The sequence below is a fragment of the Chamaea fasciata genome, unplaced genomic scaffold (genome assembly GCF_029207755.1).
Source record: "Chamaea fasciata isolate MVZ Bird 193981 ecotype frontalis unplaced genomic scaffold, bChaFas1.0.hap1 SCAF_2, whole genome shotgun sequence".
Taxonomy (NCBI): Eukaryota; Metazoa; Chordata; class Aves; order Passeriformes; family Sylviidae; genus Chamaea; species Chamaea fasciata.
The window spans coordinates 99,376,341-99,401,399 of NW_027094087.1; the positions used below are offsets into that span (position 1 = coordinate 99,376,341).

The 25,059-nt window shown below is 40.8% G+C and overlaps 1 protein-coding gene across 1 annotated transcript in view; it reads right to left on the reverse strand.

Moving 5' to 3' along the window:
• VEGFD (vascular endothelial growth factor D) overlaps window positions 1–18,396 on the reverse strand; it is a 30,763-nt gene extending 12,367 nt beyond the window's left edge. The window contains exons 1-2 of the mRNA XM_066176867.1: window positions 17,859–18,396; window positions 202–412 (exon numbers count right to left, since the gene is read on the reverse strand). Coding sequence (XP_066032964.1) covers window positions 202–412; window positions 17,859–17,948 — 301 coding nt within the window. The 5' untranslated portion in view covers window positions 17,949–18,396. The remainder of the gene's footprint in view (window positions 1–201; window positions 413–17,858) is intronic.
• Between the last annotated feature and the right edge of the window lie 6,663 nt (window positions 18,397–25,059).

The window sequence follows — 25,059 nt, forward strand, 5'->3', positions numbered from 1 at the left end:
AATAAGCCTGATTTGGCCACAAAACAGGGAGGTGTACTCAGGCTGTTGTCTGACCCTTTTTCATACAAAGTCATTTTCCAATAATGCCCTGTTATTTCCAGTATGGGTATATTCTCCCTTACTTACTTCACAGTTCACTGCAAAAGAATCAGGGAAGGGTCCTGAAGCTGAGATTAGACTTGGCCAGAAACATGCACCTACCTTTGAGTGTGTCAATATCATAGAAAGCAGCAGCAAATCTGGTAGAGCGATGTGACGCAGAGCGGGAGTCTAAGTTGGCCAGGCTCTTGAGCTTTAGCCTGCATTTCCACAGCTTCCAGTCCTCAGAGTGAGTGATGTGAAGCAGCTCTTCCAGGCTGGATGCTCTCCTAATTTGCTGTTCTGACCTCTCCAATGCTGACAGAGATGTCCTCTGGAAGGAAAGAGGGAAGTCAGAGAGCTAGTACTTTAAAGCCTGCCCCCAGTGCAGCACATGGAGCACTTGTACCAAAAGACAGCACATTACTGAGGACATCCGAGTGTACCTGGGAAAACAGCAGCACACAGAGATGTCCCAGGCCTTGAGAGTGCCCAGCACCAGACTTATCTGCAGGATTTGTGTCCATGTAGGTTTGGAAGGGGAAATACCCAAATCTTCACCCTCTTCATCACAGCCCTCAGAACTACTTGACTAATGCAGACTTTATTGTATCCCTGGTCTCCAGGGGACATGGTAGACATTGATCACATCACTGCTGTGCCTGAGTGGCCAGTGATGCCAGAGTGAATCCCAGGTCATGCTACAGGTAACCTGAATCAGTTCAGCTGGTGAGCCCAGCCCATGTGCCTCTGCAACAAGCCACCTCAGATGTCAAAATTCTGGTTCCAGCCAAGAGACACCACTTCAGGGTCAGCTGATAGAGCTGGAAGCTGCACTAAGTTCCAGGGCCCATCCATATGGCAGGCAAGTACATCATTCAACACGCTGCAAAGTGCAGGTTGCATCTGCCATCTCCCATTGTGACTACACTTGGGTCATGCCTGTGTCCAGCCTCAGAGCTGTGACTGTGTAGCAGCATTAGCACCGTCACTGCATTTTCTACCTATGTGATGTTCATGACCACTCTACTTCCTTTGTAGAAAACTCCCTACAAAGGATATGTACCATCAGTTTGAAGTTAATATTCACTTTTAAAATAGCTGTTTAACACTTACTATTGCACAGCATCCTGTAACAATACTGCTTTCTTTGGCCGCTGCTTTCTGACATCTGTGTTTGTGCCTTTATCAAGGCACTGAGTATTTATTTCCACTGACTCACCAGATCTGCTGAAAACATTGTCTGCAGCACAAGTAAGAGGTTATCTTTGTAAATGTCTGTGTTGCACTGGGCTGGTGCTCTTTCAGCTGTACTCTGGTCAGTGAACTGTGTTTTTTGACTTGCAAACAAAGGGCTGCAGTGCCAGCTGTCATAAATAAAATTCCAGCTCTTTAAAGCAAAGCTATAGTACAAGAGGCTGTCAATGAGGTGTATAGCAGACAGCAGTCTGAACCAGTAGCAAGCCAGTGCTCTGTAGAGGGCTGGGGAAGAGGTGAGGGAAAGGGCCACCTATAACAGGAAGATTTTTAGATGAGATCTGAAATCTAAGAACTGAGTGCATCTGTTACTTGTTATAAAGACATCTGTGGCATTTATTTTGCAACAATACAGATGTTAGCCTGGACACATGGGCCAAGTTAATTTTTGGGTAATTACCTTCCACTGACCTTAAATTCCTTAAGTAGTTAACTGAGAAAAAGTTGTTTTCTCTCCTTTTATGCCCCTACAGAACATTATATTGTGCTCTAGCAAGTTGCCATATTTCGTTATAGAGACGTCTGCTTCATAGGTAAATGATTTCTCATGCATTTCATATGTGGTAAAAACTGGAAACCCCATCTCAACACTTATGAAAAAATAGCTCAGAAGGAATGTGAATACTTAGCACCAGTAACTGAATTTCTAGACAGTTTTACAAACAAGATACCCAGAATTTTGCTGATCCAGGAAAGCTGAAATTCATCTTGAGGTCAATGTGTCAAGACTTATTTGTTCTAAGAACCACAGCATATGTTCACTCCCATTCACAAAGTGTCTCCTTGGTCTTGCAAAACATGTGAGTGTAGGACCAGCACTGGCATGGTAATGGGACCAAAGATATCAAAACTGAAATCTATTAAGCATTAACTTTTTTCCTCTCTCTCTTTGCGGTACAAAATATGTTCTAGCTGAATCAGCATCCAAGGCTTCTAAATGAGACTGAATTTACAGAGAACCTGTAAAATGAGATGATAGCTTTCTGGAACTCAGATGTATCCCTGCACTTCTTGTAAGAGTCAGCAGTTTGAGATGACTAGCTTCTCAGTTTCTTGTACTCCTGTATCAAGAGGTCTTATTAGCCATAGAATCCTAGAACTGTTAAGGTTGGAAAAGTCCTCTAAGTTTATCATGTCCAACCATCAACCCAACTCCATCATTGTGTTCACCACTTAACCAAGACCTGATTATTATATGAGCAAAATAAGGTTTAAACCTTAGATGAAAGAGTACAGGAAAAGTAGCAACGCCTCCTCATGGTAAGCAAAGATCACTGATTTTATCCAAAGCAAGAATTTTTACTGTTTTAAGGACTTTTTAATTTTTAAAGGTATACAAATTCCATGATGTGGACACAATACATTGAAATTAACAAACTTTGTGCCATCACAAGTACTGTTGTATAGAAGGGTCATTAGCAGAGGTCATTTCTATACCAAAAATGCATCTCCAATAGGACTTGAACCCTGACAAAAAAAACCACCTCTGATATTGATGCATAATAGTGGTACTAACAAAACCTGCCCATGTATGGTTGTTTCTTCTCTTACTCCTTTCCATATTTTGGAAATTGGAGGGTATGGTCAAAGGAAATGGAAGGAGCAGTGCTCATTGTGTAATTGTCATTAGAAATGTATCCTGATTAACCTAATCATGACCATCCAAAACTCACACAGAGTTAGCACTTCTCGGTTGGATCCAACTCTGCTCAACACTGCTTAAGCTATTCAACCGTGAAGGGAATCTGTTGCCCCTTCTCTCATCATGTTTCCTGACACCTATCCAAGCTCTGCAGCTTGGTGGGATTGCCTGTTGCCTACCATGATAACACAGGAATAATTGTATTCCTGCTTCTTATATTTGACTACTTCCTAGAGGATCAGATTTCACAGCTGACTATCTAACTTCTTCACAAGATTCCCTGTCCAGTACAGAATTTCCTGGTGTCCTTTCCCATAACAACAGCATTGAGATAAAGTATAGTCTTTGCCTCTGAGCCTTGCTGACACTAGGCCAGATGGTGAGCTGAAGGCACTGCTGGTGTTTAAGGCAGGTCTGAATCTCAGATAGTTCTTGGATTTTACAGTGGGAACATCTATTTTGTTTGTGAGGTGGTTGCCCTGAGCTCCTTCTGTAGCAAAGACAGAGAAATATAGACACTTTTAGAGCATGATTCATTTGAAATCACGCTGAAAGTCTTTTTGCTGGGTGACCAGCAAGGCCAGGCTCACCAGATCACAAGAGATATCAGTATGGTAGATCTTTGGTCAAACATATCTCAACACAGCTATCTGAGGTATAAGACATCTAAAGAGAAGCACCAAATTTTGTTGCAATCTTGCTAAGTCTCAAAACTGGAACAGTGAAAAGCCCCTTATGTGTTTCTTTTGATTTGTTTCAGACTACTACAATTCTCTTATCTAAAACGTTGATAGATATCTAAAAGCTTGCTAGAGCACACAGCAGACAGTTAAGCAACCAGGGCATCCTCATCATAATATACTTTGACCACAGAGGTGGCTGTCCACAACAAAAAAAGCATTCAAAAGTAAAAGCTTAAAAAATGAAAAGTGTAGAAGGTGCATCAGCTCCAACAGCAGGACAAAGCCCTACAGCCTGAACTGCTTCTGCTGGCCACCCTCTTCCTACTGCACAGTTGCACCAAATAGAGCACTGTCATGAAATCTTTCCAAAGCATTCAATTCTGGTCATACTATTTTGAAAAGGACTGCACCAAATAAAACCGCAGAACCTCTTATGGTCTCAGACAATACCATGGATGAAGTGCCATAGGGCACCACGCAGGCTTGGAGAGTTCTTTCATATACTGCTGTTTAAATTCAAGCTCTGTTTAGATATAGACATACTCTGGCTGACTGAAAAGACCTACTTAGAAGAGTGCAGCTTTGGGCAGAAATGTGAATAAATCTTTCAAAATGTGAAACTGGAGGAGAGTGTTAGATTCAACAGAGTCCCACACTTACCTGTCATGTGATTTAGGACTTTATGCCCTCTCACCTTCATAGCAAGTGGAAAGCAGTTAAAACTAGCATTCGAACAGGAGGGGAGCTCTTCACTCAGCCACAGAGCAGAGGAAAGATACGTAGATGTCAGACTGACACTTCACTGACATTTCTGGGAGATCCAGCTCCTCACATAAAGCAAAAGAGGAACAGAACCATTTACAGTCTGTTTCTCCTGACTGTAGCCATCTGCACATGCTGTTTCCCATTTTTCAGATATCCCTCCCTTTTTCAGTCTTTCTCTGATTCTCACATTCCTTCCTTACACATTCCCCTCCCATTCTCCACACCACTCTCAACATCTTGAACTGTTTGGATCCCACTGTGCTTTTAGGTTTATTTTCACTTCTTTCCCCATATTTTGCTAGGTGGGAGTCTAGTGAAACCTATCTCAGGCTGAGCTGCTCAGCCTCCTGGTTCAGAGGAACCTTGATTTTTTTTTTTCCCTTCCACGCCCTCATCCAACTTTCCTTTACATTGACACAGACTTTAGCAGTCAGCTGAGGTGAGCTGTCACTATTGTGGAAGTTGGTGGTTGTAATGGTTGCAACCAAGACATGGAGCAGAACTTCACTGCACTTGGCATGGTACACATAGGGAGCAAAATCATCCACTCTGGCCCAAGGAAGCTTAAAATATTCATTAAGACTTGAGAGAAAAACAAATTAGACAAGGAGTCATTGGGAAATGACCATGGAAATGTCATTTCCTCGCTCCCAAAATGAAAAAACTACCTGTGGACCCATATCACTGAAAAGCTCTAAATGTCCTAAACTTTCAGTACCCATCAATGTACACCCCATAGTCCACCAAAGAGATGGTACTCCCTGTGAGAAACGTTTGAGTAGAATTTATCCATAACAAATATCAATGTAGCAGGTTTAAGTAGTTCATTCTTACCTCCTCAGCTTGCTGCTGCTCTTAATGTCATTTTTCTAAGTACCTTATCTAAAAATGGATCCCATACCCCAAGATAAAAACCAGATTCATAATTAACTGAAGCTGCATATTTTTTAAAACACTGACCTCTCATACGTTCCAAAATTATTCTTCAATTCAAAGAGGAATATCTGTTTTCCTCTAGTTTGGCTATGAACAATCATCAGGAAATGATAACACGAGTTAGTATTGTGATTTTTGGATAATTACAACTCTTGTCCTTCCAAAAGAAACCATAATGGGCTATCTAACTTCTTCCTAGTAATCTTAGATGCCAGAAAAACCCTAAAAGTAGTCAGCATTGGAAAGTAACAAGAGAAAAAGCAGTGATACATTCAGTGGCCTTTCCCCCCTCGGACACTGACTAAAATCAGGCACTGAGTTCATTTCCCCACTGATTTATGCTTGTCCAATGTTTAGCTTTATGCATCGTGTCACACAGAGGCACAATCCCACAGACAGCCTGCACTGTTCAAACTGAGCTCTTTCTTGAGTATTAGGATTGACCGTACCCTATCAGGGGCTGCAGCTCTGCACTTTGCACCTTTTCTCCATCCTTGACAAGCTTCTAGATTTCTTGCTTAGGAAAAAAGAAATCAAAACTACGTCTAAGAAAGTCATCAGAATACACCCTTGCAGAACTCCATTTTTTTTCTTGGCATGTGCTGCTCTTTTCAGCAGCATTAATGCTGTGTTTCAAGACCTCCTGGAGGCATTTTGGACAACAGAGGAAAGATGTGGAGTACAGCAGTAAAAAAAAAGGCCTGCTATGGTGCTAAATGTACTTGAGGACATAAAGCACAAAAACATGTGAAGTTGTATTTAAGAAAACAGCTGCATGAATGATCTACCTTGATGCAGATGAATAATATTTTGTGTGCATGAGAAGGCAAAAATAAAAATTTATTTAAATCTATATTTTGCTCAATCTGCCTGCATTTCCCTCTGTACTCAAGCACGCTCACTGACCCAGGAAATACATCCTGAAAGCTTTACACATATGATTACTTTCCTTAAGCCCCAGCCTCACAGTCTTTCTCTACAGTAGGACATAAACCTCTGCTTAAAGCTAAACAAGAGTAAGAATTCTCCTGATAAGGAACGTTTTTCTGAGTTAGGGTCACAGACGCTATCGTGGCAAGTACTGCATAAATAGCAATGGAAATTTTCAACATTACCACTGTATCTGGGTCCAGGACAAATGATTAAGGAACCTCTTGATAACCTTGCACTGTTTTTTGATCCATTCTCTCAGCAGCTGAGCAGTAGAAAGAACTTAATAGATTTATCTTGCAAGCGAAAGCAGATTGTAGCTGCATAGCACAGTGATGATTCTCTTAATGCCATTGTATCACAAACTTGGCCAAACAGGCTTAAGATAAGGTCAGACTAAAGCTTTCAAAACCAACCAATCTGTGGGGTGGAAGTTTTGTCTCAAAATGAGGGCTCCTGAACACAAAGAGTACTGGCAGCATGAGAGGGTGTTTTGAACCTTTATGTCAGTGTTGTGTGCTTTATGCAGCTGCAGAAACTGCATTCTGTTCAAGAGAAGTTATGTAGAAGACAAAGACCTGATGCAACCAGAAGGTGAATTCCCCCTGTTCCAGTGCTGCCTGAAGGCTAATCTCAGAACTAGATTCAAACTAGTTTAAATACTAGGTAGATGATTCATCACCACAAGAAAGGACCAAGAAATTTTGCATCTATGTGTGCTACACGTGAAAACAACCTCCTTTTATCTTCCACGATGTGTTCCCCAAGGTGATTTTACCACAGTGTATAAACTGACTATAGTTGCAGGCTCATCTTGTGGAGATAGAGTGCCTACAGCTTGCTGCCACCCCACAATTATCAAAAATAAAAAATAATCAGATTCTATGATTCTATTCACCTGAATGAATAACAACTATTTATCTGAGACTCCTGTCATGGATAACAGAGAAAAATAGGGCCACTGGGTGAACATTCATCCCATTCTAAAGCTTGTTGAATTAACTGTGCCTCCAAAATGCACTCTTTCTCTACACTGATTGTGAAGGATGAATTGGCAGATCACAGTTCAGCTGTAGTGAGGGGACCTGAATCCCACTCAACTGAGAGTAGTCAAATGAGATTTAAAAAACCTCTCCTAATCTAAAGCACAAGAAATTTATGAGGTACACAAATATAACCACTCAGGAAGTGCAACTGCACCAGGGTCAGAAGGAGCTGGGAGGGGCTGAAGGCCAGCACTGGCAGAGGAAAGCACTCCATTCACTGCCCCAAAGCCACGGTGCAGTTGCCCAGCCAGCTCTGGCTCACAGCACACAGACTGTGAGCTGATGTGGCCAAGGAACTGCAAGGGAGTTCCCGCGGAAACGTTTGGTTCTCTCTTGGCAGGAAAATGAAGCAGCTCCTGCCATTATGACTCCAACACAAAGAACTATTTTTTCCTGGTAAGAATAACAAGCTTGTGTGGAGTTTTTTGTGCAGCAAGAACTCTTTTGAGGGTTTTCATCATTATTAGTAGTATTTTTTGCATTATTGTACCTCCTGTCATTTTACCTGGAGTCAGGTAAAAACATGAAATTAAGATATGATACCTAACCTGGTGTCTATAGCCAAAGCAAAAGATATGAGAAAAGAGGAAGGCATTCATCCAGAGGGGGTACCAAGGAAACACTGAAGATGTTGCTTAGAGTGACAGGCCATGATTTTTAGGTAGCAGGGGCTCAAGCATTACCAAATTTTGTCATAACAAATATTGTCTATAATGCAGCATCTTGTATCCTTGGGGTGTTGCATAACAGGTAATAAAACAGTGAGAGAATCTTCTGCAGTTTGAAAACATGAGGCTTGGAGGAGTGACTTACTGCCCTATCAACAAGCAACTGCATCACCCCATAAATATCTATCATGAGGCATCTAACTCTGCCACATGTCTGACACATATTAGCATGCAGTAATTTTATCATCACACTGTATTTCATTTCTGAGGAGAGAAAGGGCATTTACTTTTCAACAGCTCCAGTAAAATCATATTTTTGATTCTCTGTCAGCTATGAACTTCTGGTATATGAAGATGCATCCCTGACTATATTCCCTCTGGAAGCATTATTGTACATTATTAGTGCACAAATAAGCTATTTTTTATTATAGTGAATATGATCACAGAACAATTAGATATTTTGACTTCCTACTAAATTTTTTCTCTGAAACATGATGGGCTTGTCATGGGATTTTTATGCGGCTATTACAGTCTTTGTCATCTCAGAAGCATGGATGAAATTTCAGGAGCATGCAGTACTTCACTCCACCCTCAAAATGTTGTAAACAAATACTCAAATCTCTTCTAAAAATGTTTCATCTCTCTCAGTGCACGCCTTGTCCAGACTGAGCATTCATTTGATCATCACAGTTACAGCATTAATAATCTGAAGGGGCATTCTGTTTATAGTGGGGACAAGTTTAGGCCCTGTGAGACAAATTTCCAGCTATCACTTTTTAAAAAGGGTGTTTTCTCCAGTGAGAGCTGTATTGAAAGAATACAGCTATATTGTCCAATATAGCAAAAAACATGCAAAGGGACAGACCTTTTTCCCTGAAAAAGCTCAAGGATGAAGAACAGGCACAGGAAAATTTTGCTTCCCTCACCCACAATCTGTGCAAAACCTCTCTGCAGTCTGCCTTGAGAGTTAGAAAATGTTGGCCTTGTCTGTGCATCCTCTCAGGAGAGGGTGACTGTGTGATCACAGCACTCCCTCCTGAAGTCCTGTGTGCCATGGCTGCTGGAAGAGAAACTGCATGGAGCCCTGTGGCCTGTAAGAAGAGCAGTGAAGAGCTCCCAGAGCAAGGAAATAAGGACAGACAGATATGTTACTTATGGGTTTGGGAGGAACAGAGAAAGTCAAACTAACAGTGTGGCCAGGTGTTGTATGAGGTGGCAGAGTGCTGACAGGGAGACATTGACCTCAGTCACATTTCTCACTGATACATTTGGGACTTTTGAGGGCCTCTTTTGTTAAAACCTTGTCAGTACATCATCTGACTGAGACACAAAAACAGAGGAGGAGGAAGCTCCGGACTGCTCCACCTCATGTTCAATGTGGTAAAAAGCTTCCTCCAGACACTCCTTCTTTAGAGTCTGTCTTCTTGGTCTCAAGTTTAACCTCCACTGAAGAAGGAGACCTAATTACCCATTTTCTAAACTTGGTGGACAAGGTGATGATAAAACAGCTTTTACTTTAGCTGAAAATTATCTGTTTTCACGAGTAAATCATATTAACTTCTCTGTGGTGTCAAAAGAACAGATGTTTTATATTTTGAATGGCCTTTTGAACTAGAATACATCTTTTGTGGTGCTACAGCAAACAAATCAGACTTCTTGCACTTTGGTAGCATGCTTACATTATGAAAATCCTTGGAGATGAGACATTTTGGTTGCTGTCTTCTCTCTTGAATAAACCAAAATATTGAAGGCAAATGACTGAAAACATCAGAATTGGACACGGTTTTGTGGAAGCATGAATCTCAGAATATTTCATACAATTTTTCATGTCCAAAGCAGAGGCTGATAATATTTTATCAAAATACCTCTGAGAACTATATACTTTTAGCCAGTTAAGTCTTTATACCAAAAACAAGGCACCTTTTTTCAGCCAGTAAACATTTTGTGTATCAGCTAGAACTCTCATTGAAAAGATACTCCTTCCCACAGCCAGGTCTTTTGGCTCTCATGGGACACAACCTCCAAGTGTGATTTTGAAGGTAACAACATCCACTGGGCATCAGTTTGCTGGCAGTGATGGATGTGGTAGATGAAAACTGGAGTGGTAGATGAAAGAGTTGGCCTGCTAAGGTATGGACTTCCCGTTCAAGCCTAGTCAACTACATTGAGAGTTTACCTTAAGGTCCCTCCTACAGTGGTCATGCAAAGTACATTCGTTTGGTAAGTGAAAAAACATAGGTGATTTGTCATAAATATCCAGTGTGATAACTCACTGATATATTCTAAATTCTACTGACAATGTTGGGAGTCTTATAGTTCATTTTCTGAGTTTCTGCTTATATGCTTGTTCCTATGGTCTTGCATTCCTGCAATGTGTTGAGGCAGAAGTGCTGCTCAATACAGAGGTCAGCTAGAATATTATTACTTCACTGCACACCAGGTTAGGTGCTGGCCCAACACTATGACAGGGTGCACACATCAAAAATAGCATATTAAATGTGTTTACAAAGAGCGTGTCCAGGCTGTAGTCACTGTCTCTTGATATTTGTCCATTCTTTGGAAGTCACTGGGATTTGGAGAGTGAGTTTGGAACAGCTCAGTAAGAGAGACCTGCATGAAGTCAGATGACTATGTATTCTTTTAATATTTGAAAGTATTTTTTATTGTGATGAAGGGTTCTTTAGTTAGTGCCTTCATTGGTTTTTGGGTTTTCCCCCAAGACACTTTAATAAATGTTTTGGAAGTATGACTAGCCAATTGGACATTTGGGTTTCAAAATGTCACTCACAAAGCAAAGCCATTGCCAACACTGAATGAACTTATGTTACCCCAATCACATGCACACATTTTCCTGGAATTGTAGTTTTTCTTGAGTAATATTTCCCTAGCAATTCAGAAAAGTATCCTAACATGGTTTCTGAGTCATGCTGCTAATTAAAGTGAAACCTTTTCCCTGTCTTTGTGGCACATTCTCTATGTGCAAAGTGACATACGATATAGTAACATGATGCAACTTTTTTTGCAATTCACTGTGACTCAAATAGAATTCCCTCCCCAGCTGCACTCGAACAGTGACCACACTGCAGTCAGTGACTGTGAATTGTCAAGGCCAACACAGCCTGCTTCCCAGGAAAGCATGGCTCAGGAAAACCCATCCTGACATCCCAAGAGTGAGGAGGGCGGTCACCCCTTTCTGAACCCATTCCTGTGGTGCCCACACTGGATTGCCAAATCCCAGGAGTCCAACTCCACGTTGTTTGTGCTCAGTACAACTTTGTGGGAGCAGAAGGACCCTAGATGGCGTCCTACCACCAGCTGAGCGGTCAAATCACATTTGGGCAAAAAAATATAAAAAAACCACGTCCTTCGCAAAGGAAGCTGATTTTTTTCTTAATGCAAGAAAGCTAAAATAGCCTGTGCAATTTTTCTGCTGTTCATTGGTGCAGAAGCCCATTTTTCACTCTTTCACCAGGACATTAAAAAAAAAAAATTCTGTTTGGTTTTCCCGTGGGCAAAAGGGGTCTGTGCAGCTGTAGTGAGGCCACTCAGCATTTTGTTTCCATTCCTCAGGTCCCAGCAAGATGTACCACGATTTGCAAAGCATGCTGGGGAGGTAGGATGCAGGTGGAGAAGTAGGTAAGGGAATGGCACATAGTGAGAGGAGTAAGAAATTTCTCAGGAAGAAGTGTTTCTGTAGGAAAGTTACCATATCAGATTTACTTCCCTGCAGCAGCATAGCTCAGGTCATTTTTTCCCCCTCAGCAAAATGGTCTCAAAGCCAAGTCCAAGAAAGGGCAAAGGCCAGTTTTGTAACTGAACTTACTTGCCCTGAGAGAAAGGCCTAAAAGAATCACAGATCCCATTGTGGGATAACTATAAAAAGTAGTATACAAGGTTGTTGTGGTGGTGGTTTTTGGGGTTTTTTTGTTTGTCTGTTTGCTTTTTTTGGTTTTTTTGTTTGTTTGGTTGGTTGCTTTTTTTGGGTTTTGGGGGGGTTTGGTTTTTTGTTTGTTTGTTTGTTTTTTTGGTTTTTTTGTGGTTTTTGGGGTTTTTTTTTGTGGGAATAAGAATTAATGAGTTATCACCTACAACAACTGTACCTTCTTTATTTTTCCCAAATGCCAGAATGGTGTCCACAGGAGATAAGACACAAGTAAACCTTGTCTGGAATAGCAGCAGTGTTGATCAGAACAAAAACTGCAGACACCATGGCAGAGGTCTCACAAGCTGGAATTTGCACCATTTTTCCTGTTTTCAGGCATATCTTATCTCTGCTTGCCTGCTGTGAGAACCTACATTGATACCACCACACCATGGGTTATAAAAACCCAAATGCCTGTAGGGAGAAAGCACCAGTAAGCTGCAGAAAACAGAAACAAGCAGTCCTTGCTGAGCCTGAGCTGACAGCTTGTTTTGGTTGCTTTCAGACCACTAATTACTAAAAGGATGGCTCTCTGTCCTCTCAACCTGCCTTCTTGCCTCTCCTTGGTTTCACAGACTTTCAGATGGGAGCTACAACTGATGGCAAAGTTTGATTAGCGCTTAATTTCAAACAGCTGATAATTGGATTTCTGTAATGCTGCATCTGATTAATCTACACAGCCTGGTGTACTGTTCCAAGCTCTGCTCTATCCTCAGACATTAAAAGCCTAGCTGAGATGAACTGGATTGGATCAGCACCTGGGAGGGATTTTTTTGCTATTTCTCATGAGCCAGAACTGTTCTTTATAAAGTAGCAGCATGTTAGTAGTTGCCTTTCCAAACTGATAAGAGCCAAGGACAGATGCTGTGTGGCGTGATAACAATACAGGATTGTTCTGTTTGCCTCCAGTGCACCTTGTCAAGACAGTAGCAGATAAGTCAGAACAAATTGGCTTTCCTCACAACTTCTCTGATAGCTTCTCACTTCTGAAGGAAAAACACAATCATTTCTGCAGGAATGCTGTGAGTATATTTTCACACATTTTTGGCTCATCATGCCTGTCAGAGATGGTAATCACAGAGAATCAAATGCAGCAGACAAAACTGGGAGAACGAAATGCTTCTGAAAACCGCAATCTCATAATATTTGTTTAGAAGTGTTTCCTAACTTTGAAAGGAAGCTGGATTTAAGGATGAAAAGCCTAGTTTAAACAGAGGAATTGTTCCCAATGACATTTCAAGTTGCTTTTTCTATCAGTCGAGCAGTCTGCTGGAATTTCAGGAGCTGCCTTTGAGGAAGAGATCCCATGACATGGAAGATTTGTTAGAATCTAACTTTTCTAGAAAGTGAGCAACATTTGCAAGCAGATTTTAGAAAGCTGTGTAGGTTTGTCTGAGAAACAGTGTCATTTATAATTACAGGGGCACAATCTTACAGCCAGTTCTGCTGCTCAGGCTTCTTCACAGAGCTCTGTTTCAGTTGTACAGACAGACAGACTGCAGCTGGCTCTCGGAAAGGAGATGTAAAGAGCTTCCTGATTTCTTCCGCCCATGGCGTGATGGCTCTCCAGTATTTCCATGCCTTCCCAAGGGCAAGGCATTCTCCACTTAGGTGGTCCAGGGACTCAGGAGGGTGGGGAAGTGCTGCTTCCCTCTCACCAGTGGACAGGGACTATGTACCAGCTGTGTTTGGAGAGTGTCTTCCCGCTCTGTGCAGTTCACAGTGACAGGAGGAGATTAAGAAGGTCTGTTTGAGCAAAAATCACCACTCGAGGCTTTAACAATGTTTAGTGCAGAAGTAAAAAAGATTTAGCTGTGGAAAAGGAGTGCACGTAACAGAGAGTAGCCATGTTTACCTTGCAGCTAAGCCCACCTAACCTCTCGGTCTTTTGATCAGAAAGCAGCATTATAGTTCAGGGACACTCCTCAGGCCTATCCACTGCGGGTTTCTTTCTAACAAAACCAAAGGAGGGTTCAACATGGGGAGAACATCTCTGCAAAAGGAAAAGGCTCTGAGTCTGTTAAACTTGGAAGTGACCACTTGTTCCTTTCTCTTGCCTGTCCCCCAACACTTTATTTATAATGTGAAGCAGCAGAATTAAGGAGGAAAGCAATGAGATTTTCATTCTCCGAGATCAAAACTTGCAGCCTCATTGGAAAGGCAGTTTCAGTGTTGGAAGACAGAAGCAGGTCTGATGGATTGTTGGCTTTTCTTGGCAAAAAATTTGCCTCAGTTCTGATGAATATAGGACATAGCTCTTCACATCTAATTTTAAAATTCTGGAAAAAGTAGTTTATGTCTGCTGTTGCTCTATGAGAGGAAAAAGTTTGAGGGGGAGAGACAGAAGAGAGACAGTGAAATTTGCGGTTCTCTAGCTGAGGGTTTCCAAAATGTAAGAGACTGTTGGGACAAGAACTTCAATAAGGAATTTTTAAAGCATTTCCTGACAAAAAAAAAAAAAAAAAAAAAAAAAAAAAAAAAAAAAAAAATTCTGAGTCTTCAGAAAACCCACATTGAAATCTTCTATGAGGACTTCATATGTTAGGTTGGCATCGTGAACCAAGCCACTGGAGGGCAAGGGCCAACCTTGACATCAGTTCAGCTCTGGAGCCAAGCCCTACTGGACACCTGTGTGGCTGTGCTGCCCCTGTCTGAGGCTGCCCACAGCTTCCCACCATGAGCCTGTGCTCCAGTTGGGTTTCTGACTGCCAGACATTCAATGTTCAGGCTGAAACTTTCCATACCAGATGTCTGCCTCAAAATAATTTTAATAACTTTTTTGCTCTCTCTGTCAAAATGGTTGGACCATGGTGGAGGATGAAGTTCCTCCTTTTCCACGCAAAAAAAATTTTCTGTTTCCCTACTGTGAATCGCAGATGAGAATTTTTGACACCTGAGGAGCCCTTTTTTGGTTCAGATGTGTCTACTACTATCTTTGAAAAAAATCCACCCAGATGTGAATGAGTAGAACAGCAGCATAGCCCTCCCAGGGCTTTGCAGCAGTCAGGTCCTGTGCTGGTTCCAGTCCATTCAGGAGCAGAGCAGGACATAGGTGCAGGCCACCCATGGGTGCAGGTCCAGCCTATGGGGCTGAGAGCACAGGACCTGCCCTTCTTCCCCCTCAGGCCACAGGGATCTGGCATCCAGGGACAGGAAGCTGCTGAATTTGCCTGTGGGAGGTGAAGGAGATGAGTACTCATGGAGGAGGGCAAGACCTGGCCAAGGAGGCTGAGATCATCTTTGGAGATCAGAACAAGAAATGGGTCAGGAAAAGGAAAGCTGGGGAAGTTAAAACAACAGGGACAAAGAAGGAAGCTATGGATGGAGAAGGGAATGGAGGAACCATGGTCAGATATGACTGGAAAACAAAAGTGTCCATTAGGGCTATCTCTGAGGAACTTGGACAAAGCTCCTGAGGGTCTGTGAGAGAAGAAGGATGTCCCCACCCAGGAGGAAGCAAGTGGGAAGGAGGGTGGCACTTGGATAGCACAAACAAGAGACCAATTAGAAAAGTGAGTCCCTGAGTCCTGGAGGCGAGGGAACACAGGTCAGGTGCTGGGAGTAGAACAGGTTGGGAACGGAGAGAGGAAGGAAGAGCTCTGGTAGGCAAGGAATGCATGTACATGGTGGGGAAAAGGGATTCATGTGCTCAGAAGAGGATGGAGTTTTTGAAGTGTTAGGAAAAGCCAACTGAGGCTGAATCACTGCAACTTGTATATAAGCTTTCTAACATTCATACCTTTTATCAGGATATTTGAAGGGGGAAAGAGAGTATTTAAATGCTTAGCCCCCTGAAACTCTATTGCATGATACCACACTGATGCCACCTGATGGTTTAAATCATAAACAGTTTTAAAATTTCAGGTGGCCTGGGCAGAGCTCACCTAACTTGGATTCATATAACGGGGCAGAGCAGGTTGCTGGTGATTAACCCTTCCTAGGTCTCATTGGTTGTGTTTACCTGCATCTGGCCTTGTGGGTTTTATCCAGGCCATGATGCTGTTGAGCTTAAAGAATTTTTAAAAAATAATGTATATGCACCTTAATAAGGGTAACTGAATGCAACACATCATTTTGGTGTACTGCAAATTCAAATTGAGGTGCAAATGGTAAAAAAAGTCATAACCCTGTGTGCCATCCAACACTGTAAGATGAAGGACATTTTGTGGTGTATTTCCACATATGTACACTCACAGAAGCCCACAGGTCATACAGGAGAAAAACCACCCAGAAAGCTAACACTCTACGTAAAACTTTAAAAGATAACCAAATGGTTTAGCCAAAAACCTCTGTCCATACCAGAGGTATAGAGCCAGATCAAGCAGAAAGCCAGTCTTTTCCTTTTGGCAATCAGCAGTCAATGCAAGTGAAATAAAGCATTTTAGTGTGGTACCTTTTGAGTGGGACACTTTTTTGAGTGTGACCTATAAGATTCCTTTAGGATAGTCTTGGAAACTCGCAGTGAGTTGTTTCAAGAACAGCAGCCTGTGGCTAAGCTGGCTGCTTGACAGTGGTAACCAAATTTCAGTGAAAATAATCACAGTTGTACCTATGTCGGATGGACAATCCTATCACAGTGAATGAACTTAAATGAACTGCAAACCAGAATAAGCTAGCAAGAAGAGCCGTTGCATTTACTCTAGGAAAAGTGGATATGGATTCAAAGTTTATAATTAAAGGGCTTTCTAGTGGTTTTATGATTGTGCTGAATAAACTTGCATCCCACATGTGGCTAGAATTATCACCCCTATCAATTACAGAATTCTGTTACTACTCTGTATTAGAAAGCACATTCTGATTTTAAATAGTGATTCTTACAAGTACAAAATCGGTGATTTGTCATACAGTGCACAAAGTTAATGCATTAAACAAAGCTTATTACTCTGGTCCTAATGCCTTCAAAGAATTGATTGCTGAGGTTGAAAATTAAAAAGTTGTGAACAGTCAGCAGGCTTCAGTCATCCTGAGCCACACATTGCTCACCAAGGCTGACTTATTGGGCTGGCAACAGCAGTCTGCAATTAGGCACACAGCTTAGCATTTCTTTTCTAAAGCACAGGTCAGCGTGCAGCAGACTCACAGACTAGTGTGTGGTCATTGCTTGCAATCAGGTTTTCTGCAGTGAAAACAAAAATATTAGCTTGTTTTTCTCTGCTAGGGAAAAACAAATAATTTGTTCTGGACCACACACTGAATTAATCATTTTTGGACAGACTGCATGTGTAGAAACTTGTTCCAGTTTTTGTTCTGATTTTTTTAAATGATTGTCCTGGATGTTCTCACATTGTCTCAAAGTCAGATCTGAAAAATCCTACTCTCATGGTGAGGCTTCAGCTTAAATTTGGAATATAGTAAATTTCATATACTATATTCAGGAGAAAAGTTAATTTCCAGGCAATGTGCTCTACTATTACTAGTTGCTGTTTATTTTAAAATTCCATATAACTTTTTCTAATGAAGAAAAAGAAACATGTTTCTCTGATATCTGGCAAACAAGTGAACAACTGGTGAACACGTGTTTTTACAGGGAAAATTTCAATGCCAGCATACTCATTCCTGCAATTATAAATACCTGAAATAAAAAAGTGTATTTACTAAATATTCTAAATACTCTTACTCGTGCTTCTTTTTCAGATTTTTCATCTATTTTGTATGACTGAAACTAAAATTTTAACTCAAGAATAAAGTACACAATGAGTACTTAATGCCTAGTAAAAAAAGTAATAAAATACTAAACAGAGAATATGGATTTAAATTCCTTGTAGATTCATTTTCCTCTATGGCTGCTAAACATCTCTGCAACTAAACCATCACCAAAGGAAAAAAAAAAATAACCCATTACCGAAAAAGCAAGAAACACACTACCTTGCACAGTAAATGTAGCTAATTCTAGAAATTTATTAAGAATCACAATAAATAAAGTTCACCTACCTTCACAGATCCATTCTCATAGTCAGATCCTTGCAGCAGATGTAGAAAAGAAACTATGAAAATATTCACCGTTGCCCACGGTTTGTACATTCTGATGTTTAAAATCCACAGGTTACTACGCAGTAGTTGTTGTGCAGCTGGAAGTGTCTGTTGCAAAAGACATTTCTCTACCACCAACACAGAAAAGCTTCCAGAATTTCTCTCATAAACTCACAAAGGATTCCAACATCTGAGAGTAAATATCTGTCTCTTTGCTGCTCAAAACAATTGTAAGTTCCTCTAGAGAATGTAATTTCTCAGAGTAGATCTTAGATACACTTGAAATAAAATCATGATAAGGTTTTAAATAGATATATATCTGTATGCATACACATACACACTCACAAGCGATCAGGTATGGATTCCAGGTAATGAAGTTAATTTATCTTCCATCAAGACACAAAGAGACATACAAAATCCATCTATGGTCCAGAAAATGTAAGAAATCTGCTCGATTCTGTGTCCTGTGTTACAGCAGGCTTTTAAGATGGGAGTGTAATGGCCAGTGTTTTGAGCCGAGAGCTGTAATCCAACTCTGTATGAAAACTTTTTTCACAACCTTCATGGAAGCTTGCAGAAGCATGTGTCTTAAATCTGATACAGACTTTGGCAGTAACACAGGCAAATTTTGGCTCAAATCCCATTTTCTTCCTACCAATAGCATAGCAGTTTTTAAACTAACTGATGCAATCTAGACTCCCATTATTTTAAAGAAGATTACCTGAAACATGAAACTTCAGCACACGTTCTTACACCACACACATATTTTATGTTACTTCTTTGAAAGGAAAAAAATAAGGAGGGAAAAGAAAAGAGAAAGACTAACTTTCTTTCATGTGTTCTATCTTATGTGTCATAAGGGTTTCTGAATAAATTTTAAAAAGCAAAGTTAAGAACTGTTTTTGACAACAGACAAGATTTTGATTTTTTAAAAGAAAGCTTATGAAGCTACACATATAAAAGGACAGAATCTCTTTTTATTGCAACAAAACACAACCAGCATTTCTGCTCCAAGATAAGTATGTATTTTCTCTGTGTACTTCTGCAGTTTCAAACAGAGATTTAAAACCAGAGGTCAATAATTTAAAATTATAGCAGGGACAAGGACTCTGATAATTACGCATGTTAAATCTATATTGCTGTACTCATATGTATTGTGTTCAGGAGAATAGTTGCATTCTCGCATGTTTTAACGTTTGCAGAATCAGACTCCACAGTTGCTAACATTAAACAGTCAAGTTCATAGTACTTCAGAGTCCTGTTTCCTATCTTTGATATCCAGACAAGTGCTGTCTTAAGTACAAGTTACACTTCTCTGCCTACCATTAGGTTGAATAATTTCTTCTTCAGTACTGACCACAAATCGACCTTAGCAAGAAAATTGTTTTAATCTAGTCTTTCCAGTTGTTGTCTGTTAACTGTCATTAGATTTTTTAAAAAATATATAACTCTATTATTTTTAGCTTTGTTTTTTCCCACTGGTTTTTTAAAAGTAATCTATTTCTCTTGTTTTGCTTCCTCCCCCACCCACCCCACACTGGTTAGTACAAGGACATCAGGAATTTCACCTCTTTGAAATGAGAATGAAAAAACTTCTTTGTCAGTGTACCTGCTGCCCCCCCTCATACCTCCCCTGCACCCAGCTGCCAGAGATATTTACACAGTTTTGCACACCCCATGCTACAAGGGTCATCCTGTGTCTGTACTATAGGTTATAATTTAAACTCTTTAAACTATTTCATTCTTCATTTTAAATTACTGTATTATCTAATGCCTATGTACCGTCACCTTGACCTCATTTACTGTCTCTGTTTTGCTTCTGATACTAATATCCATCTCCTTGCAGGAGCTGAAAGCCTGCTAAAAGAAATGGATATGCCTCAGCCTCGGATGCACAGCTTCCGAGCAAGCGATCAAACCAAAAATAACCTCTGTAGGTTCTGGACTACGTGAAAATAACTTTCTATCGACCTGTAGTTAACTGGAGGGAGTGTCTGGCCATACTCACCTCTCATTTATGGGTTCATTTGGAGCACAGACGGGGAACCACGGGAGAATCAAGAAGCAATATTTGCTCTCATGCCTTAATGCCTGGCAAGTGGGATCCTTACACAGCCTGTCTCCAGCACAGTTCAGGGATGAGCTGCTCTGTTCCCTGGTAAGGCTGGTGCCAAATGTCCACAAACTTCCCTAAAGGGGCTCTAAGCAGTCTTGCATTAGAAAATTAAGGCTGTTTGGTTTGGAAATGTTGGAGGGAAACACCTCAGTAATATTTTCTCCATGTTGTAGTTCAGTGCTGTTACTTACCAAATTCAGCTCTGAATTACAAATGCATTTGGAAAGATCAGGCCTTTATCTTCCTCAGAGCAAACCATTCATCAGAAAAGGTCACCCACCTCTGACTTCAGGGGGCTTTTTGGCAGGAAGACTTCACTGACCCTCAGGCACTGAATCAAGCTCGTTTATACAAGAGCAAGTTAGATGCTGCAGGCAGAACACAAAAAGTAGCTAGTCTCTCCCTTAGGACTCAGACACAAAGACTAGCAAGTAACGAAAGAAAACCCTCTTGTTAACGGCAGAGGACTCTAAAGCTGCCTCAAAACTGTTAATGAAAGCAAAGGCAAAGCAAAGCAAGAGACACCAGCTGATAGGACAACAGAGCAACTCAGATAATGAATTTCTGGGAAACTGTTTTCACCATCTGTATCACTGTGCTCATTCCATTCCCTATAGTTCTTGTCTCTCTCCTCAATTCCAGATAAGAATCAGTTTTCCCTTCAGCATCACCTCAGTTCTATTCCTTACACAGCTTTCTTATGATTTTTCCTGCCTAGTGTTTGAGAACAATTTAAATACTTCTGTGTTAGAGCTCAAATCTCAGAAGTATGGTGAGATTATATTGCAGTCTGCCTGCAACAGCAGTGAACAGACTTGCTGTCTGGCCAGACACCTCTGTTTTCATTTAATTTATGAACATGAGTTAACAATACACACACGCTCTAGTTTCTTCTTTTATTTGCTGTTGTAGAACCACCTGCTCAGTTCTGTGTAGGGTTTGGAGTTTGTACTTCTTTTAAAATCTAACACTGTCTACAAAGGGGCTTATATATAAAATTTATATGACTATTTCAATTACTTTTGTAGCTGAATAATCAGCTCCACATACATCAGCAATGCTAAACACTGCATAATGAACTGAAATTTGAAACATATGCCACCTTTGGGTAAGCAGCTAATACATTAATATCGTGGCAATGAGTCAGCTCCTTGCAAGAAGAGCTTAAAATTTTGTTTAGTTCAATCTGTTTCTAATATTGATCAACACCAAAATGGATGAACAATCCAGATTAAATCTATTTATCTACAAGCATTATGTATGATTTTTTCAATAATATTTGAACTATGAGTCTTCCAAAGTAAGAGCCTCACATACATTGCACAGAAACTCTGAATCACTGATTCCTATTCTCTGTTTTTGTTATGGAAGAGAACACATAAATGACCCAGAACGTGGTGAATGAATGGATTAATCATAATTTCTTGGTACTTTTATGATAGAATATGCAAACCAAGTGCAGTTTATTTGCTAGAACTCCTCACCATGATGCATTGAGGGTTCTAAATTTGGACTTCACACCACATTAAGAGAAATAAGGCCAGTACAGATTACTAAAACCAAAGAAACAGCTACGTATTTGACTCGTGCATTTCTTGCATGCATGCACACACAAGGAACAGAAGAATTTCCTAGCAAAGCTGAATAACTCATGTTCTTCAAGCTGAAATCCTTTCAGGTGAGACAGTAAATTCCTTCAGTAATCTGAAAAGAATTTTGACCTGCAAATAGGCCCATACTAGTGTCACTATCAGCCAGAAAAAAACTAAAAGGGAGCACCTCAAACAAACAAACAAACAAAAAATATTCATTTGGAAAAATGTAACAAAACACCAAAGGGTGATATTTCAGGCTTTTAATGCAAGAGTATACCATAAATCAATAGGACTACTCAGATCAGGGAAGGTTTGTGAGGATACGTCCTAAACAAACTCCAATGAAACTGATCAGTTTGCAAAGTTGAAATTAGAGATAAATAAAGGCAGTTCATAGCCTTTACTTCAAAAAAAGTATTGTTTCACCAGCTACTTCAGACTTGAAAACTCCACACCATTGGAAGTTTCAGTACGGCAGTGTTCAGAATAACTTTATTCCCAGTGAAGGCCATTAAGTATTTTCAAGATGATTCCATAAGCAGATCTGTACATTGCCTCTAACTAATCCATATGCAGAGGAACTTGTTTTCTTGAAAAGTACATAGAAAAAGAAAAATTGAGATAATTTATAAAATATTGCAAACAAGAATCTTACTTAGATTTAATAAAGCACACATGACATAGTATTTATATGGCAATCTGGTCACTTGGTACACATTATTAAACTCATTATCATGTAATTATTAAATTAAAAACATTTTTTTTGAAATAAAGCAATGTTTATTAAAATGGTTACTGGCATCAGAAATTTCTGTGAAATAGCAGATTGCTTGAAACATCACACTAATCCTATAGTGGATTTGTAGAATTTAGGAAAACAAAAAGGAAAATCCCATGCACAGAATCTCAGATTCAGAGCATGAGAAGTCCCTGCCAAAGCTGGGCTAGAACAGTGATGGGGACAGCACCACAGAGCCAGATCCAGAGCCATCCCTCTCATCAGTCAAACACTTCTTCATCTCCTCAGGTTATCCTTTAGCTGCCCTTAAATTAGATCATTTAGTTGTCTACTTGCTGCAGCAAACCTGGAACTCACAGCAGGATGCAAAACCGGCTGGGGGAGAGGGGAAATCCCACTGGGTGCCTCTACTGTGCTCCAGGCTGCAGTGACTGAGCTGCTATCCATACCTTCATCTAGCTGGCTCAAAGTTCACCAGGGAATGTCTACACAGGCCACAAACACACCCTTGGCTGAAGGGCAGGCTTATTGCCAGCTCTCCACAGCATCCCCTGGCTCAACCCTCCCCTGCTCCAGGGAGGGACATCCTTGGTAATGGAGGAGCACTGTCAGCAAAAGGCAGATACAAATCACAAACAAATACTGTTTGTTGAACTTTTGAGAAGTGTAAACACAGTGAATGTAGATGCTCTGGTTTTGAATAGGCTCTGCCTCGGCCTTACGAAGAGCACAGCTGCCTTGTTACCCTTCACTAGTTCACATTCGTAATGCCTAATGCATGGAAAGACAGAAAAACTCTCTGGGGGATGGCTGCTGTGCTGAGCAATATCTTTATATCAAGTGTGAAGAAATTTGTGATTCTTTTGTTTCAGTGTTTCCTTTGTGTCTGTTTGTGTGACTACAACTTCTAAGAAGTCTAACCTACATAGATATACCTGATCCAGGGAGCAAGAGCTCTCTCTGGGTTCCTGTTATTCATATTTATCTTCAATAATGAGAGCTCTGTGTCTGCTTGCCTTCACATCTTACATACCTGTTAATGAGGGCACAACTGAAACAATAATCAAACTTTAATTACAAACGTGTGTAATAGCTTTCATGAGCCTTTATTTCACTTTTTATTTTATAAGTTCTCATTTCTTTCTATGGAGAGGTGGGAGAAGCTGAACATAAAGATGAAACAGGCCTTGCAGTTAAGGAGAAGAAAGGGAAAGGAAAAGGTGGGGAGGTAGGGGATGGGTGAAACAGAAGCCAGAGGAGGAAGGAGAGAAGGAATTCTGACCAGGTGATTTCCTTCATACCTACCACTGACTGGAGCCAGGCTCTTGCCTCCAGACTGACAGTGAACCACTGGCTGGTGTTCAGGTACACCTGAGGACCACTACCTGTTCAAGTCAGGTCTGAAGCAGTTCACAAAGCCCAGGCAGGAAGCAGTTACCAGGAGGATGGATTCACCCTCCAGAGTTCAATGGCTACATTCAGTCAGAGGCTTCATCCTCAGCTACTGTGCAGTAGGAAAGGGAAGTGTGACTGCAAAGCACAGTGAGTATCCAGACTAATGAAGGTGTTGCAAGCAAAGCAGATGAACTCATGGGTTCTCGTAAGGAAGAAAATAATAATACGTTCTCATTTTCTCCAGCACACGTGGCACTGTTGCTAAATTACCCTGAGAATTGAGGTATGCACAGCTTGCACCAACTTGTGTAACTGAACAGACATTTGTTGTACCATGCACATCAAACCCAGAATTTCTCAAGAGAAAGATGTGACTGCAGGTGATATCAACATCCTTAACCTTGCAGTCTCTAGTAATGTCTTGAGCAAGCCCACATGGCAGAGCAACATTACAGCTTGTACTTCAAACATTTGCTTTCTTCTCATCCTGTAGAGCCTCACAGCAATATAATTCAAGTGACTGTTGAGTGGATGGTGGCAGAAGAGCAGCTACAAGACATCAAGGAAACATCTTTTACGTGAGAAAATCCTCATTTATTCTGTTGCATTCTCAGAGGTCAAGAAGCAACTATATGTTATGGTACTGGACAGTTAAAGCAAATTTGTGCAAGAACATTTTTCTGAAGCAGTCGTTACTACACAATCACCTTCAAGTGCTCCTGGAGAGCTTCTTCCATCTCATCACAACACTTCTTTGAGGTAAGGCAGACTTTGTGACAGGAGTGGAAAATGTAAGATTAGTTTCATCTTTGCACTTCAGACACCAGGCTAGAATTTGCCACAGGCTCCCATAAGCAGCTGCTGGAACTGTAGGCATAACTTTGTCTATCAGAACAGAACAACATAAATACTCGCAGTTACATCTACATACAATTAGCTTTTGGCCTTTTTCTGGACTTTATAATCATATCCATTCTGCTTAAAAAGAGTTCTTGGTTAAATGCAATACAGAACCCCTCAAGTTCAAGTGCCTGGGCAAGTTCCAGGGCTCAGATTTTTCTTGCTGCCTAGTTCTGATGTCCTCTCAAGGAGATGTGGTCTTGAAATAAGAAGAAACAACCCCCTGGGAACAGTTTCTGTGCCAGAGTCTCAGACTCTTGACCCAGCGGGTACAGCCAGAGGATACTGGGAAAACATTCTGCCCTTCAAGGCCAGCAAGGAACTCCAAGACTAAGCCCCACACAAGACAGCTTAAAGATACCTGTAGTCACCCTCCCTGCCTCTTTCTGTCTTCATTGAACACAAAGCAGCTTTTTT